This window comes from Octodon degus, unplaced genomic scaffold (genome assembly GCF_000260255.1).
Source record: "Octodon degus isolate 3935 unplaced genomic scaffold, OctDeg1.0 scaffold00095, whole genome shotgun sequence".
Lineage (NCBI taxonomy): Eukaryota > Metazoa > Chordata > Mammalia > Rodentia > Octodontidae > Octodon > Octodon degus.
In genome coordinates this window covers 10,589,432-10,606,483 of record NW_004524671.1, presented here as the reverse complement: position 1 = coordinate 10,606,483, position 17,052 = coordinate 10,589,432, and the positions used below count along the sequence as shown (strand labels likewise).

At 38.0% G+C, this 17,052-nt stretch overlaps 1 protein-coding gene across 1 annotated transcript in view; it reads right to left on the bottom strand.

Annotated features, from left to right (window-relative positions):
* Aldh1a1 (aldehyde dehydrogenase 1 family member A1) overlaps positions 1-17,052 on the bottom strand; it is a 55,953-nt gene that overhangs the window by 19,599 nt on the left and 19,302 nt on the right. The window contains exons 3-8 of the mRNA XM_004638124.2: positions 10,691-10,831; positions 9,118-9,247; positions 7,397-7,458; positions 5,388-5,516; positions 4,497-4,610; positions 1,083-1,185 (exon numbers count right to left, since the gene is read on the bottom strand). Of these exons, the coding sequence (XP_004638181.1) occupies positions 1,083-1,185; positions 4,497-4,610; positions 5,388-5,516; positions 7,397-7,458; positions 9,118-9,247; positions 10,691-10,831 (679 nt within the window). The remainder of the gene's footprint in view (positions 1-1,082; positions 1,186-4,496; positions 4,611-5,387; positions 5,517-7,396; positions 7,459-9,117; positions 9,248-10,690; positions 10,832-17,052) is intronic.

The following is a 17,052-nucleotide window of genomic DNA, read 5'->3' as shown; positions in this document are numbered from 1 at the left end:
CCTGGCCCCTGCACTTACCTAAGCAAGTGCTTAGTCCGCTAAGCTATACCGCTGGCCCTTATTGTAATTATTGACAGGCTTGTAAATTTGAGAATGTTGTTACATTTGTGGAATGTTTCAGGAGGTAGTACATTTAAAAAAAACTTCTACTAAGACCAGAAAACACAAAAGGCCGATAGCATACAATATGTGTTTATACCAATGATGCAAGAGTATAAGAAAGATTTGGAGGAATGGTCAATCTGTTTCTTCTAATTAACTCTTAATTAGGAAATAATTCAGAGTCCTACTTGGCAATATAATCTGAATGAATCTAGAATAACATATAACGATGTCACATCATAATTGCAAACTTAATGTATATAGACTCAATCATCATGATGGGGAAAAGAAGAGACAATTTAACCAGATTTGATCCTCTTCAATTTCAATTAATGAATGTATGGCCCAGAGTAAAAGGAGATGCCGAATGCCAACAAACTGTTGTCTCCTCAGTTGGTCTTGGTCCAGCAGACAGGAGGTATCTCTTTATGTTCAGCACAGTGCCAATTACTGAGCATATAAAATTATTAAAAAATACATCCGAGCTAGGAGATAGCTCAGTGATCTAAGCGCATGCCTGGCAAGGGCAAGGACCTGAGTTCAGTTTCCATAGCCTCGGTACCCCAGGTGCACCATGCTGGCCCTGAAACCGGGTGTGGTGGCGTATGTCTGTAATCCCAGTGCTGGGGAGGCTGAGACAGGAGGATCACTACCAGTCAGAATAGTGCAGCGATACCTTGTATCAAACAAACAAACAAATAAATTTTAAAAATAAAAAATACATCCTGCCTGACCCATAAGTGCAAATCATTTACAATTATTCAGAGGTCATTTGAAGAAATAGCAATCTATTCCAAACCAAGAAGAAAGTGTGTGTATGATTAACTTTTCTATGTGTTCTAATTTTAGGACAATTGAAAATTTTTTGAGGGTAATTCTGGACTCAGATGAGATCCTTTTGTTTTGAAACAAACACGTGTATGCCTTAGGAGAGGCAGAAGGGATGCGGGCGCAGGCTCCGCAGAGGCGGCTGTACTCACGATCGGCGTCGGCAAACACGATGCAGGGGCTCTTTCCTCCCAGTTCCAGGGTGACTCTCTTCAGGTTGCTGTTCCCAGCAGCTGCTTTGATTATTTTGCCAACCTGAAATGCAGTGTTGCCAAGGGGAAGCCTTACTATGTGCTCATGAGGCAGGTTTTACATTCTACGTTTATCGGATGTTAGTGGCATCAATAGAGTTCAACCAGAGGAAACACTAATTGGCCTTTTTTTCTTTGCATGAGCACCTGGAGACTTAACAGGTTGCTCTGCCCAAGATCTATGAAGATACAGAGATGAAATAGAAAAGTATTCATGGGGAACAGCACAGAGCTAGAACACAAGCAGTCTCGATGTGCATGGCTAGAGAGGAGGGTATTTTCATTTTCATCGTAACTGCCCTCTACGGATTGATCAAGCACATTGTGACCCAACCCAGAATTCCTCCCTGAATTTTCCATTTTCCTGTCCTGCACTGCAGAACTCTGTCCAGCAATCTGCCATATACCTTACCTCTGAGTGTTGTTTCTTTTTCTCATTTTATACCCCTACTAACCTGGCTTGCATTCAAGTCCTGCCCTTATTTGGGGTCCAACTCAGATGTTAGCTCTTTCTTGATTTCTTCCCTTATAACTGTGTGTGCAGATGAATGATTTTTACTCTTGGTCTTCCAATAAGACTCATGAAGACGATATTATTTTATAGCTAGAGACTGTGTTAGTTGTGTAAGTATAAATTTGCATCCATTTATAAGTTAGATTGTCATGTTCATGCTGATAATTACAAGGTTCTATTACTGCATATCTCTCCACTGTAGTGTTTATCACAGTGGGCTCTGCTTCCCCCTTTCTCTGTATGTCTCTGTCTCTGTCTTTGTCTCTGTCGCTGTCTCCCTCTCTGTCTCTCTCTGTCTCTGTTTCTGTCTGTGTCTCTCTTTCTCTGTCTCCCCCCACCCCCTGTCCCTTCACCACACACACCTAGGGACAGTGGACTTAGAAAATAGCAATTGTATCTGTTCTGTGCTATTTCTTCAGTTTAGTGGACTCCCATGGTGGTCCCGGTTTCTTCCTGAAAGTATTTTCTCTTTTCAGACAATGACATTATTTTCATTTGCTTTCTTCTTTGTGTATCACTTCCAAAAAGATTTTTGTCTTTAGCTGTTTTTCTCTCTTCGACTTCCAAAACATGGCTTGTTGTAATAATTTTATTATTTTTATGATACTTTAATGCAGTAAAATGATCTCTGCCTTTGTCTTTTATACAATAATTTTATTTTGCTTTTTTTAGTATTTGGATTTCTTTTCCTACTACATTTGTCAGAAAAAGATCCTACTTCTACTAATGCATTTATATTTCACATACTTATTGAGGTAACAAACACTGGGCATTACTGAACAGAATAAGTCTTCTTGAGACTGAATCCATTCCTTAAAGGTACATTAACACAGATTAACTAAATGAAGACCTGTATGAGGGAAATTCTGTCTGAAATTTCTCTTACAGTTCATTTTCCTTTTAAAATGTATTTCATATGACAATTTTCAAAACTGAATTTTCATTTAGGGTGGTTAAGATACTTTTCTTGCCCCTTTGAAGCTCAATTTCAGAATTTGAAAGTTTCCCAGCCTCCTAAGGTCAAGGTTTCATTCCTGTCGGTAAAGTTACCCAAAATGCATGGCATGCAGTACCAGGGATCAAACCCTGGTCTCTGTGCTTGCCTAAGCAGGTGTTTAGTCCACTGAGCTATCTCACTGACCCTCTTTACCTAGTTTTAATAAGTCAACAACACTAAGATTTAACAATTCAATTTTATGTATAAATAGAGGTTTTAGAAAAATCCTTATTAAGATTATAAAATAATCAAATTACCTTCAATTCATTGTCTAGATATGTAGTTGTTCATTTTTTTGGCTTTCCTGGGTCACACCAAAGGAAGCGAAATTGTCATAGGCCACATAAAAAGTATATAATATAATGATATACATGAGTAGCAAATCTTCTTTATGATTTTTCTTTTTCTTTCTTTCTTTTTTTTTTTTTTGGAAGGGGGAATTTAACTCCCTTTAAGATATTTTTAAAAGGTCTTACAGACTGCAAGTTGAAGAGCCTTATAGAATGTTCTTTTTAAAAAAATCAGTCTTCAAGGTGTGTAACATGTAAATCATTCTTCAAAATGTAGAGGAAAGGCTGGCCAAGTAGCTCCACAGATTAAAGCACCTGCAAGCAGGAACAGGGGCCGAGGGTTCAATCCCCAGGCCTGCTGTGCCAGCCCCACCCCTGGGGCACCCTGAGATGACAATTGAGACTGAGTGTAGTGGCAAAACGTAGAGGAAATTTTAGTAGCATTCTTGAGAGCCATATACCTCTTAGGAATCCCTTTGTAGCAGTTTGTACATATATCCCCACCTAGCACACTCTTGGTTCCTTACTTACGTTGGCAACCTTCTAAGACAGAGTCATGCTCTGTCTTTATCTTTTAGGTCATGTACCAAGGAGAGGCATGCTTAAATTTTTATGGTGAATGACTAAGAGCCCTATTATTTTAAAGCCAACACTTCTTCCTGAATGCTTTTTCTCATCTCAGACAATGACCTTATTTTCATTTACTTTTTTCTTCTTTGTGTGTCACTTCCAAAAAGAGTCATGTGATTAGCTGTTTTTGTTTCTTCTACTTCCAATACATGGCTTGTTGTAATAATTGTATTATTTTTAATGACACTTTAATGTGTCATTATACATTAAACAATACAATGACTGAAGAACTATCTTTTGCTTGAATCACTCACTATCCCAACTATCCCAAAGCCTACCTTCCAAGCTGCGTGGCCCCTTTCCCTTCTTTCAGTGCCCATAGACTTATAGGCTGGCTTTTGTTTTGTGTGTGTGTGTGTGTGTGTGTGTGTGTGTGTGTGTGTGATCTTTTGCATAGCCAGTCTGGAGCTAGAAAGCAGAAAAAGAATGATCTCAAGGAAACTGAGCTTCTGGCTCCTCTCCAGAAGGTGCAGGGAGCACAGCCTCAAATAAGCAGCTCAGGGAGAAGCACCGCTTCTTAATTGTTCTGGTCTACAGGATATAATAGCATTCATTTACACAAGTCACTGTGGCCTAATTTATATTTTCTATCATAAACTTTACCAATCATGGGACACAGACCAAGCTGCTCTCTTCCTTACAAGGCAAGCAATGAGCACACTCAGAACAGCTCTGTCCTTTCAGGTTTGTAATTAATATTTCATTTCATGTAAACTATAATAGCTTATGCTGTATAAACAAATTGGAAACCAGAATAAGGGACAAATCATTAAAGTGAGCTTCTGTTTTAAGGAAGTGTTGGCTTTAAAATAGTTATGTAAACATCCTCAGAGTAATTAGAGAGGTATCCATTATTAACGGTCCGCTTGAGTGAGTAGCATTACCTCTGTCGATCCTGTGAAGGCCACCTTGTCAATATCCATGTGGGAGGAGATGGCTGCCCCTGCAGTGGGCCCATAGCCAGGGACAATGTTCACCACTCCAGGGGGAAAACCTGCCTGGAAGGATGAAAAGCAAAACTGTCATAAGAGACCTCAGACTGATGCAAGAAAGGCGGACTTGGGATGGAGGCTGCTTCTTCAGGGTAGCCTTGTGAGTGACTCTGCAAAGAAGAATGCACTACCAATTAAATGCATGGTTAGGAGAGATACACAGCTACTAACTCTTACTTCGATGAGAAGAAAGATTTGTAATAATAGTGTTTGGACAGGACATCATATTTGCATCTTGTACTATGAATAACTCTACAAAGACAACCATCTGCAATGTATTAATTATTGTAACTATCCTATTAACCTGTTCTGAAACTGTCTCATTGCTATTTATTTCTCAGTAAAATTACTAAGAAAAGAAAAATACACTTATGCAGCTGTATTCTTTATTTCTCATAATTAGTATTTCATGTCTTAGCCTGTATGAAAATAACTTCAATGAAGGCAATCACAGGTAGTTGGAAACCAACTTAATATTACAGCATTGAAGGGATGCTATATTAATTTCATCATGAATGTGTGTTCATGAGAGTGGGACAAAGGCAAGAAAATACTCAGTCGCCAAATGACTGACTGCAGGCCTCTGAGTGGCTTCCGGTCTGCACTTGGAGGGAGACTCAAGACCACCAACTTCCACAGATCCCAGCCACCAGCCCTGCTCATGGCAACCTCACCGCTGGACAGCACCTTTGAGCAGAAGGTAGCTGACAGCAGCCCTCATGAGGGCTTCCCATCCAGCCTAGGGCCCTGGGATTCTCCTGCACCCCTGACCAGGAAGCTTACCTCTTTAATTAAGGATGCCACATGAAGAGCCGTGAGCGGAGTTTGCTCTGCGGGTTTAACGATCACTGTGTTTCCACAGCTGAGGGCAGGTCCTATTTTCCACGCCAGCATAAGCAACGGGAAATTCCACTGGAAGGAAATATTCTACAGTTCCGTCTTTGCTTTACTCAGATATACAGACATGAATGTAACTTCGACATCTGCAGCTCCTCCCTTCCCTCTAGTTGTTAAATAAAGGCTGCAGCAGTTTTGATAGGTGTCCAGTATATCCTTTTTAAGGTCATGGCAAGAAGTAATAACACTCAGAGGAGAGCAGATAGAAGAAGGGACAAGAAGAGTGGGCTCCCAAATTTAATCAACTGCTGTTACTTTAAATTCTTCTTCTACCTAGAAAAAAATTGCTGCCTGGTTTTTCATACAATCAAATATATTAGCTGTTAATTAAACTATCTAGGTTTTAAAAGTATGATCATCTCTTCTTTCTGTAAGTCATTCACTATATATACTCAACATTACTTAGCAACATTATAGGAAAAACTTTCTTTTTGTGTGGTGCTGGGACTCCAGTCTTGGGCTTTGACATGCTAAGCTGTGATCTTCCTACAAGGACAATAAATTTTGTTAAAGAAAAACATGTCTAGGGTCCAAGTGGCCGTGTTTGGGCTTGTATCTCAGCTCAACCACGGACCAGTCATGTGAAATCAGATGCGTTGCTTGTTTTCTATGTGTGAATTCAACATCCGGAAAGTGCTAATGATATCTTCTCTGCCTCAGAAGGTTGGCTTGAGATTTAATTATGTGGGGTAAATGTTTAAACATATTAGCTATCATTGGTATTTAAGGCTATAGTTTAATTAACAAGTGATCAATTTCATTAAAAATGTTTATATGTTCACCCTTCAAACTCATTGAAACTAAAGGCAAGTTGTTGTACTTTCTTCTTTTAAGAACTTCAGAACACTTTGAATCCCTTTAGTTGACTGAGATAATATTCTTTGTTAAGTGTAAAAGAAAATATTCATAATTTCCCTTAAAATGCTGTACCTCTCATAGAATTTGGAGTACTAGAATCTATTATCTAAAGTTGCAGTGTATTCCATAAGTGCCCCAAATGTCTCCAGTACTGTTTACCCACTCCAATTAACAAGTACCTTTAAGGACTTTGGCACTTGTTGCTATCTGTCTGTCATGAGAAGTCTCAGGGGAGACAGAGTGGTGCAGAGCAGGAGGCACATTCCTCTGAAGGATTATCCCACATCAGAAGAGCCCACAGTCATCTCTCTGTCATAAACTTATAAAACACAGTTCTTAATAGAAGTGCATAATACACATTTTTGAAAACAATCCTAAGAGTAGAAGTTTAGGATTTTTGGATGCAAAAATATTGAAACATGCCCAAGAGTTGTGTTAGGATACAGATAGTCTTCTGTACTGCCCAACTCATATCCCAGAAATTTAGGAACAGAAAGAGCAGGTTAAACAAGTCCTACATGATGAAGTTCACATCACATTTGTTACGTTTTGTGTCTAGTTGTCCCCCTAAAGCCTCATGCAGTCATTGGGGCAGGCTTCTAGTTTGTGGCTAATTCATGATCCAATGCTTGGATTATGGGTGTGAGTGCTACACCCACCCAAGGGCCAATAGCCTGAATACAGTCTAAGAAAGAGAGAGACACTTGCTGCAGGAGCCACTGCTCCTCCCTTTTGACTTCTTGCTGCTTTACCGTGTTTAGCCACCATGAACTTCTTCCCTCTGCCATGTGCCACTCTGCCTTGGAGCCAGCTGAATATGGTCTGAAACTTTAGCAAACTGGGAACTAAATAAACCTTTTCCTTCTTTAATTTTGGGTATTAGGTATTTTGTCCAGGCAATGAGAGAAAAATAACTTAAACAATATTTAACCAATATATGAGTGTCCATTTATAGAAGAAATTTTTGTCACCAAATGAAATAGAATTAATTTATTTATTCATTTATTTTTTGCTAATTATATAGGAGAGCAACTTACAGGAATGATTTGGCCACACACTCCGATAGGTTCATGTCTTGTGTATGTGAAGAAGTCTCCATCTGGAAAACAAAGCGAACTCTCAACCCTACAGGGATATTCTATACTTCAGAATGGAGCCTTACAGCTGGTGAGAGAGGAAGATGAGGTGAATATAGTATAATTAACAAGGAAGAACAAAGCTAATCTCCAATATTTTACAAAACAAAAATATGAGCCCTCAAATAGCAATTTGGAACAGTAAAGCTGAGTTAAAAACAAGTAAAAATGCAGGATTAGAAAATATTTGATGGATAATTCTGGTTTTCATCATTAGGGAGGGATGCTTTCTATATTACTGCAATGCTCAAAGATTCATAGAAAAAGTGTAATGAAGAAAGTTTGTATCTAGCTAAAGAAGAATGATTTTCAAGTGCATTTTCAGCATTAATATCCCTTTTAATTACTAAATCATTAAAACCATTTTGAAATAATGAATTTAAAAAGATTTCCTAGAAATAAGTCTTTCTACTGATTTACTTTGAAATGTTTACCTTTGCCTGCTAAGCAAAATGCAAGCTGTTTTGTATGGAAGGAGTGATTACCAAAATACATGACATTTTTCTGTCTAGAGTTGACTAACGTGTTGCGTTTGATGTGGACTTTCTGAGAGCATCATTGCACTTTGTGTTCAGTTCTGTGTCACTCTCCACAGCAAGGCCTGGCTTTCTGAAGATTCACACATGCTTTTTTTTTTCTTTTGTGAAACTGGGCATTGAACTCAGGCCCTTGCGCTTATTCTACTGAGCCATCTCCTTGGTCCCAATACACACATACTTGAAATGGCTTTTCCTGTGTGGTCTGAGGGTGAAGTAAGACAGTCATTAAGATGAGCACATTTTTCAGCATCATTATGGTTTAATTTTCCCATTTTTTAGCTTCCTGACTACCATTTGTAATGTACTGAATGTCCAATTAGATCAGAGAGACACATCAGGGCCAGTTTTGTCAGTGTGTCTTACTATTCAGCGTAATATGCTTTCATGAGTTATATTCCACCCACACTATTTCTCAAATGGATGCTTTTTCACTTGAAATTTTTGATGTTTCTATGATTTTTATGTATATAGCCTAAATATATACACGCACATTTGTATATACAAATTCTTACCTCAGGCTATAAACATAGCCTCATGTTGTTTTGAAGCTATTTGAAACAAATCAGTATGAATGAGTTTGTTTAATTATTCTGGTCTATCTCAACTGAGGTTGAACAGGCTCAGATCACTATAGCTGCCCCAAAGGGGAGCAGGCAAAGAGGCTTAAACAATTACATTATGGAAGGGTATAAATGTCACTATGGCGACGAAATCCAAGTAATTAATGTCTGAGGCCAGCTACGAAAAATTGGGCCTCTTAATTACTCGTCTCAAATCACTCATTGTCACCATTAGCATGTTCCTACTTTATCAGTTTCTAAAATATTCATGGTGTTATCTTCTGTGTGATTATGTTGGGACAACTTAAAGGCCATTCCTTGGATTATCACAGAATTTCCTAGTTTAGAGCGGTGCTGGCTTAATGACAATAAAAATAATTGGGCTCCGTTTGGCTGGCGTCTTCAAGAGTGGGCGCCTGAAGTCACTCAGCTCTGTAGCAGTCGCCTCGGTCCTCCCCACCTGGAGGTCTCCCCGTGCTCCTCACCCACAGGTATGGTGCGGCCCTCTCCCCGTGCTCCTCACCCACAGGTATGGTGCGGCCCTGGATCTTGTCCGCCCAGCCTGCGCAGTAGCGTAACGTCTTTATGCAGCCGCCTAAATCCAACAGATACGCATCAGAAAATAATTTTCCAGCGTTCATTGACTCCATTGTCTGAAAGATAGATTAATCCCAAATTTAAAATTCTATAACATTTTAGATTAGAAATGTACATAGCCTCAATTCTGAACAATTTTGTGCTAGATAACTGGAGACAGAAGAAATTTTGTCTAATCTCTCTCTCTCTCTCTCTCTCTCTCTCTCTCTCTCTCTCTCTCTCTCTCTTAGAAAAGGTCTACAAGGTGTTCCAGGTCTCACTACTAGACAGGACTCATAGTGATTTGCCTGTTTACAGCCTCCCAAGAGCTGGGATAACAGCTAGGTGCCACCAAACCCAGTCTCAATGTGCCCCGGGGGCAGGGCGGACACCGTCCCCGTCACCTCGCCCACCGCGTGCAGGCCTTTAATCCACTGAGCTATTTGGCTGGCCCTCTAACGTCTCTTTAAAAGGGATGGGAAAACAGTTAAAACAATAACTCATATAGTCGCATAGTGGGATCTTAACTAGAAGAGATAGGAGATTCCAGTCAGTAATCCTGACTGCTGTTTCTCTTTTTTGGTACACATTTTCAGTACATAATTTTTTATTCCTTGCATGAAGTTGGTACATGTACATAACCCATCTTCATTCTTTTTTTTTTTTTCATGTCCACTCTTATCTGTTAAGCCCTGTCTCAGTTGAAAAATATCTCCCTACCAGCTCTGATCTAGTTTTTATTTTGCTCTTTATTTATTAGTTTTTCTCATAAAAGAAACCACATGATATTTGTGTGTCTTATTTATTTGACCTAACATTATGGTCTCAATCAAGGTGTGTCCACTTTCCTACAGATAACTTGAGCTTATCTTTGAGAAAAAGTCATATTCTACTTCATGTAAATACTACATTTTCTTTATTCGTTCATCTGGTGATGGGCAGAGCATATAGGCCACTTCCAAGGTTCAGCTTGTCTCATTCCGAGTGTCCCCTGGCTAGCCAGTGTTTGAGGTCATAATTTTCTATGTCTTCAGATAAGAATATTACACAGCCTCCATGAACAGACATATTAAATATTTTGGTGAGCTAAACTAAGGAGAAATAAGATTGATCATAGAGAAATATTTTGGATACCTTCAACAAAGTAAATAAGATTTTTCAGTAAGATTTTAGGAGCACATAATTTTAAGAAAATAACTACAATATTCTACAAGATTCACACCGCCTTTAACCTTGTTAAAGACTTGTTACAGTTCTAGAGCAAAGGAAAGATATATATTTAATTTGGCTTAACTGAGGAATTGCCAAAGTTTGTCCTGTAGAATCTGTAATGGGAGCATAAGTTAACATCATCCAGAACCAGAAAGTGGGTAGCTGTTTGAGAAGTCTTTTCAGAAAGAGATTCAGTTTTCCTTTTTCCATAGAGTGCATTTGTGCTCACAGAAATCAATGTTGTTGCCAGTTCACACAGTGAATGCTTTGGCAAGCTCTCCCTACGCATCCAGCTCAGTTATACTCACAGCCAGCAGCAGACGATCTCTTTCAAATAGGTCAGCCAGCTTGTACAGGAGGCGGCCCCTCTCGGAAGCATCCATAGTACGCCATGGAGAGCCGATGGCAAAGGCCTGTCTGGCGGCCTTCACTGCTTTGTCAACATCTGCCTGCAAGTCAGGGAATTCAATTCAGTGCACTCAATGTAATGGCAGAGCAAAGGCTATGGTGATAACCCTTTTGAACAGGCTATAGCTAGTCTCAAACATATACTATGTCTCCATTAGCTCAAAGTCTGGCACATTCTACAGAGTCAGCTGTGGCAGCAGTTTGGACCCTGCTGGGTAATCTTTAGAAGGATGAGCTCCTCACACCTGACACATGCCTTAATTCTTAGAATATAAAATGTATACTACCTTTACAGTGATTACCATAATTCAAATAATGCTCTAACAACTTTACATAAGTTACTTCATTTGATTCTCAATAATCTCATAGGGCCAATGAATTCTTCACTTAATAGATGCCAAAAGAGAGGAGAAGAAAAATTTGCTCTAAGGCAATAACCATGGATGAACTGAGTTTTCATGGAGTCCCTGAATCCCTTGGGCTTAATCGCGTTCTCTTCTCCTTTGATGACTCTTGTGCTACGAGAGTTCCAAGCAAACTCAAGATCCACAAAAGTGAATACATGTTGTGGCCTCTGGGTACTCTCCACTCTGTGCATGCTCATGAAGAGCTTTCTGAAAACTGAATAAGCGTTTTTCTTTGTTATGGAAGAGTAAGCATTACAAACATGTGCTCATTTTTTCTACACAGAGGGCAGAAGGCTGTAGGGAAGTGGAGCTGTTCTGTAGGAGCCTCTGCATGAGAGGAGCCCCCATTCCTGGCAGGGTACAAAGAGGTCTTTTACAATTCCTAATTAAGTAAAGCAATCAGCTACTCTTTGTTGATATTGCACCAAAGACAGTCCATCCCACAATAATGTAATCATTCAATACTGCAAGCATGTATTGATATAAAAGAAATTATGTGATGAATTTTTAAAAATCTACATTGATTCAAAATAAAAAACAAAAAATAAATAATGTAATAAATCCACACCAACAAAGTATTTTTAAGTAGCCTCCTTATTTTCACCTACACTGCCTTCTATCATATTCTTTTTTTTTCTTTTCTGTTTTTTTTTTCTTTTTTTCTGTGTTCTTTAAAGCCAGATATACTCTAGTTTTCTGCTAATCAACACCGGTTATTCTATACCACTGCAGATACTTATGCATACACATAGATATCGCCTACAAAATGTACCTATAATGAAATCACCACTCTTACATTTCTAATTCATGTGGGATTTGTTTTCCTCACCAAATCAAATGCAAATATCTTAAATTCCAACACCCCTCTTGCATTTTAGCTACATAGAACTAACCCCTATGTGGAACTTCACAAATCTCATCATAGATCGGAAGATTCCAACTTTTTGCAGAAGAAATAATTCCCTTTGAGGATCCAGATGGGCATAAAAATAGAAACAACTAATTTTTTAAATGCTTACTATTTTTTTTGGTGGAACTGAGGATTGAACTCAGGCCCCTCACTTGCCAGGCAAGTGTTTATTCCACTTAGCCATCACCCTGGCCCCAAATGCTTACATTTAAACTGAATTTGAGGCAAGGACAATGTCTTTCTTGTGGGGAGCCACAGACCTCCATCTTAGACTGCATTCCATTAAAAAGCCACAAAACTAAAGTCTCAAAAGTATTAAAGTGGAAATAATTAAACTATTTTAAATAGATATGTTCTTTAATTCATAAGGTTGAGTCCTCATAAACCTGTAATAAGTTGAAAATACTATAAGTCAAAACTGCATTTAACATACCTGACATTATAGGTTAGCCTAGCTTGACATCAACTGCTTAGAATGCTTATAGCCTATTACGTAATAAAGTGTTCAGTGTCTTGCTTAGCTTGCTTAAGGCAGTGCACTGTAGAGCATTGCCTGTTTATATTTGGGTCATGTAGCTGGCTGGGGATTGTGGTTTTCTGTTGCTGCATAATATTAAAAGAGATTTTTGCATTACTAATTGCTAGCATGGTAACAAAAATCAAATTTAAAATATTTGTATTAAATATGTATTGCTTTTGTATCTTAGTAGAATTAAACATTGGCAATCGAACTATTACAAATTGTGAATTTATGCCAAACTAAGATGATTGGAAGTAATAGAGATTTCTTAAAAGGGTAATCTTGTCTGAGTAAGTGATAAGACATACTGAGTTCAAGCAAAGATTTTTCAGTATGCTCCCTAATCCATGCATCCCACCATCCAAGTTGGGAGTATGACGTATGTATGCAACAAAATGCAGGGGCTCACCCCCTGCTTTCCTGAGAAATACATGTGCAGTGCAAATTTTGAGCTTTCAGTTAATCATATTGATTGCATATTTTGGGGTTTAGTGTTATGCCATAAGTGTTATATTTTTTCATGTTAAATTCAGAGAGTACTCTTTAGGAAAATGAACAGAAAATCAAACCACAAGAATCTGAGATTATCAGTGTGATGTATGGATGTCACGGCTTATAGAATGTTTGCTTCTCTGGGTTTAAACAGATCTGTGTCACACAACTTTCATTTCAGTCCTTCCGCCCAGCATCCTGCCACTGGGGCTCCAGCTAAGTATAGACTATTAGAGGTATCCTGGCCTTGGTGGGGACCAGCAGGACTGGCCTCAAGACAGTGATTCATCCATATGAAAAATACATCCTTAGAAAGTGCTGCTATCAATGGAGATGTTATTATGGTCATATATTTGGATCCATATATACATATATGGATTACAGGTGTACATGCATGCACCACCACACCTGGTCTACCTCTCCTTTTTTATGTCTAATATTCAATTTTTTTGGAGAAGAAATAAGAGTAATGGTAGTTAACTTATAGTTTTGAAATTTTAAAAAAATTAGATTTCAATTCTACTTCCTCCTTACTAGCAGTATAGCTCTGGAGCACCCAGCCAGCCACATCCATCCATTCATCCACCTAAAGATTTCATACTCAGTCTACCATATAACATTTTTCCCATTAGTCTGCTTATCATAGGACAGTGAACTGAACTGATTGTCCTTTTGAAGTAGTCAACCAAATAGGAGATACATGTAACCAAACTGAACCAAACCAGCAGTCTGCTATATTGTATATCATGATTGACTGTTATCTGTCAGTATTCCCAAGGAATTGCTTCCAAGACCATGTTATAGATAACCTAAGTTGACAGATGTTAAACACTTATATAAATTGAGAAAAATTTTTCATATAACCTACACACATTCTCACATATAATTTAAATCATCTATGGGTTACTTATAATGCCTACCACAATGTAAATTCTATGCAAAGAGCTCTTACGATATATTGTTTAGAGAATAATGATAAGAAGAAAAACATCTGTACACATTCAGTACAGGCCCATCACTGGTCTAACTTGGCCTAACTTCATAGTTTATGGCAGAACCAACATCACCATGGTTGGTTGATGCTGTAGATGAGGAATTTGTGGCCACAGAAAGCCTACCCTATTCTGAGCTGAAATGTTGTGTTACATTTTTTAAACTCAGTTTTCTGATCTGTAAATTCAAAGCAGGCAATCTCATAGGGTTATGTTGAAGATTATATAAATAATCCTTGACATACAATTTCATGTGACAGACATTATGTTACTCAGCATTATAGATAGGATTGTTATAATAGTCTTAGATGTCAAACTAGTGTTAAAATGACGTTAAGCAATTCCAGTGTATTATAATACTTCCTTTCACTGCCAGATCGAATTACAGGTTTTATTATTTTACACTGTTGACAGCCTGCCGTAGTTCAGCATTTTCCTTCCCCAACGGGGTTGCATACAGCTACAGGGTTAATCTCTATCTTACAGTTTTATCTTATCACACTCCCTTTCAATATTTGCAGCTGCTCATTTTCACCTGCTGTCCAAGGCCAGACTCCTCTGCTTGGTTTTCCGAGCCCAGTATGCTCTGCCTCCCTCTGTCCAACTGACCCAGAACTTGTGTTCAGATTGTTTTGTACCCTGACACAGATCTCCATTGCTCTGTGATTCAGCATACTGAGAATGTTCTACTAAAACACTTTTTAAAATCCTATACATTTTTAAAGGCTCAACTACTACAACTTAATTAACTCCTCACTGGAGTAATCGATTTCATGAAGTGCACTAGTTAAGAGACTCTGAAGCTTGATGCACTGAGATATATTTTTTACAGCCTCAAGCTACTACTATAACTTATATGGACTTTGTCGTGTGTGTGCATAGGCCTCATGAGCATGAAAGCAAGCACAGAGTCTAGCCAAACTTTAATCCCATATCTTACCCAGTTCTAGGTTCTATAATTTGGTAGGATCATTCTAATATCTCTGTTTTAATTAATAATTATTATGAGCTGCATTTTAAGTTATGGTGTTTTTTACTCTTCTGGTCCTAAATAGAATGTCAATAAATACTTCATAATCTCCTTAACTATCTTCTAAACCTATCAAGTTACCCTGATGTTTCATAAGGGTATATCTTACATAACTTATATTGACATTTATGTAATCACTCATATTTTACTTGATTCCATGGAATAAAAAAGCTTTTACATTATTTGTAGCCAGTAGGCATAAAGTTTATTGTTGCTTATCTTTTTCTTTTGCTCTTTTTAAATTTCAAGGCTAATATTTTTATTGTAAGACAGGCATCTCCCAGGATGTAATCTTTCAATTAACCAGAAAGTAATTTAGTACAGTAACTCAGATTTGCTATCAGTGGCAACAATGTTGCCTATGGCATTTAAAATGCTTTTTTATTTGTATTGTTTATTATTATTGCTATTATTATTATTGTTACTGGGAATCAAACTAAGGACCTTGTTCTTGCCAGCAGGCACTGTGACACTCAGCCATTTCCCTGGTCCTTATTTTGTCTTTTGAGACAAGGTCTCACTGTGTAGTTCAGGCTGGCCTTGAACTCAATATGTAGCCCAGGTTGGACTCTAACTCCTGGCGATCCTCTTGCCTCAGCCTCCCGAGTGCTGGGATTATAGGTCTATGTCACCATAGCAGAGAATTTTCTTTAAAAAAATGTATTTGGTATATACAAAATACTTAGGATAGATATACACCTACTTTCTCTTTGTTCAATGAAAAGAGAGAATTGCATTAATAGTGTTTAGACAAGATATTATACCTGTATCTTATACTATGAATGACTACTACAAAGACAACAATATGCAATGCATTAATTATTGGAACTGTCTTACTAACCTGCTTTGAAACTGTCTTATTGCTATTTCTTTCTCAATAAAATTAATTTTAAAAAGATACAATAGATATATAACTACTTTATCTTAGTTCAATGAGAAGAAAGTTTTGTACTAATATTGTTTAGACAAGATATTATGTCTAGATATTATCCTCTGAATAACTACTATGAAGATAGCAATATGGAATGTATTAATTATTGTAACTGTCTGAGAACTAACTAACTTGTTTTGAAATGCTTGATTGTTGTTTTATCCTTTCTCTCATTAAAATGAATATAAAAAATGTATTTGGTGCAGGATCTCACTACACAGCTCGGACTCATAATGATCCTCTTGTTTTCAGCTTCCCCAGTGCTGGGATTACAGGAGTGCACCACCAAGCCTGGCTCAGCCCGCCCAGGGCCAAGTCCTTCTCAGAATAAAATGTGTTTTGTTGTTTTTTTTTTTTTTTTAAAGAAAAGTGGACATGAAGGTAATTTGGATGATGGTGAACTATGAAATGCCTCCTAAAATCTGGTGAGGAAGACTGAATGCTTCCCTCACTGCCAGATCCTACATTTCCATATTAAATTTATTCAGAGGTGAAGAAAATAGTTACTAGACCAGTTTTATTTTTATACCTCTCATAAGCTCTTTCTTTAATGGACTTTTCACCCGAGGGATTATGTGTTCATTCATGCTGTAGTGTTAGAAGCAGTTTTCAGGATTAGGACACAGCCTAAAAAACCATCAAAGTGAAACCAGTTACTGCCAACACCTGTACTCTGCTCCATAAACTCCTCTGTGCTGGCCCGTCCTGTGTCTTTGGGATACCACTTCAAGTCCATTGTGAGTTCTATTCTACTCACACATTCAAGCCCTAAGACATTTGGCTCTTTATCTAAAGAGTCACTTCCCGAATACTTAGGTTTACTGTAACCATGTAATTAGATTTGTGCCTTCCACCAAACGATATCAGTTTACATTTATTTAAAAATTGTTTGACAAGAGTCCCCTACAGCTCAACATAACAGCATGGCTTTACTTCTTATACTTCGTTTTTATACTTTTCTGCTGGATGATTAAGATCAA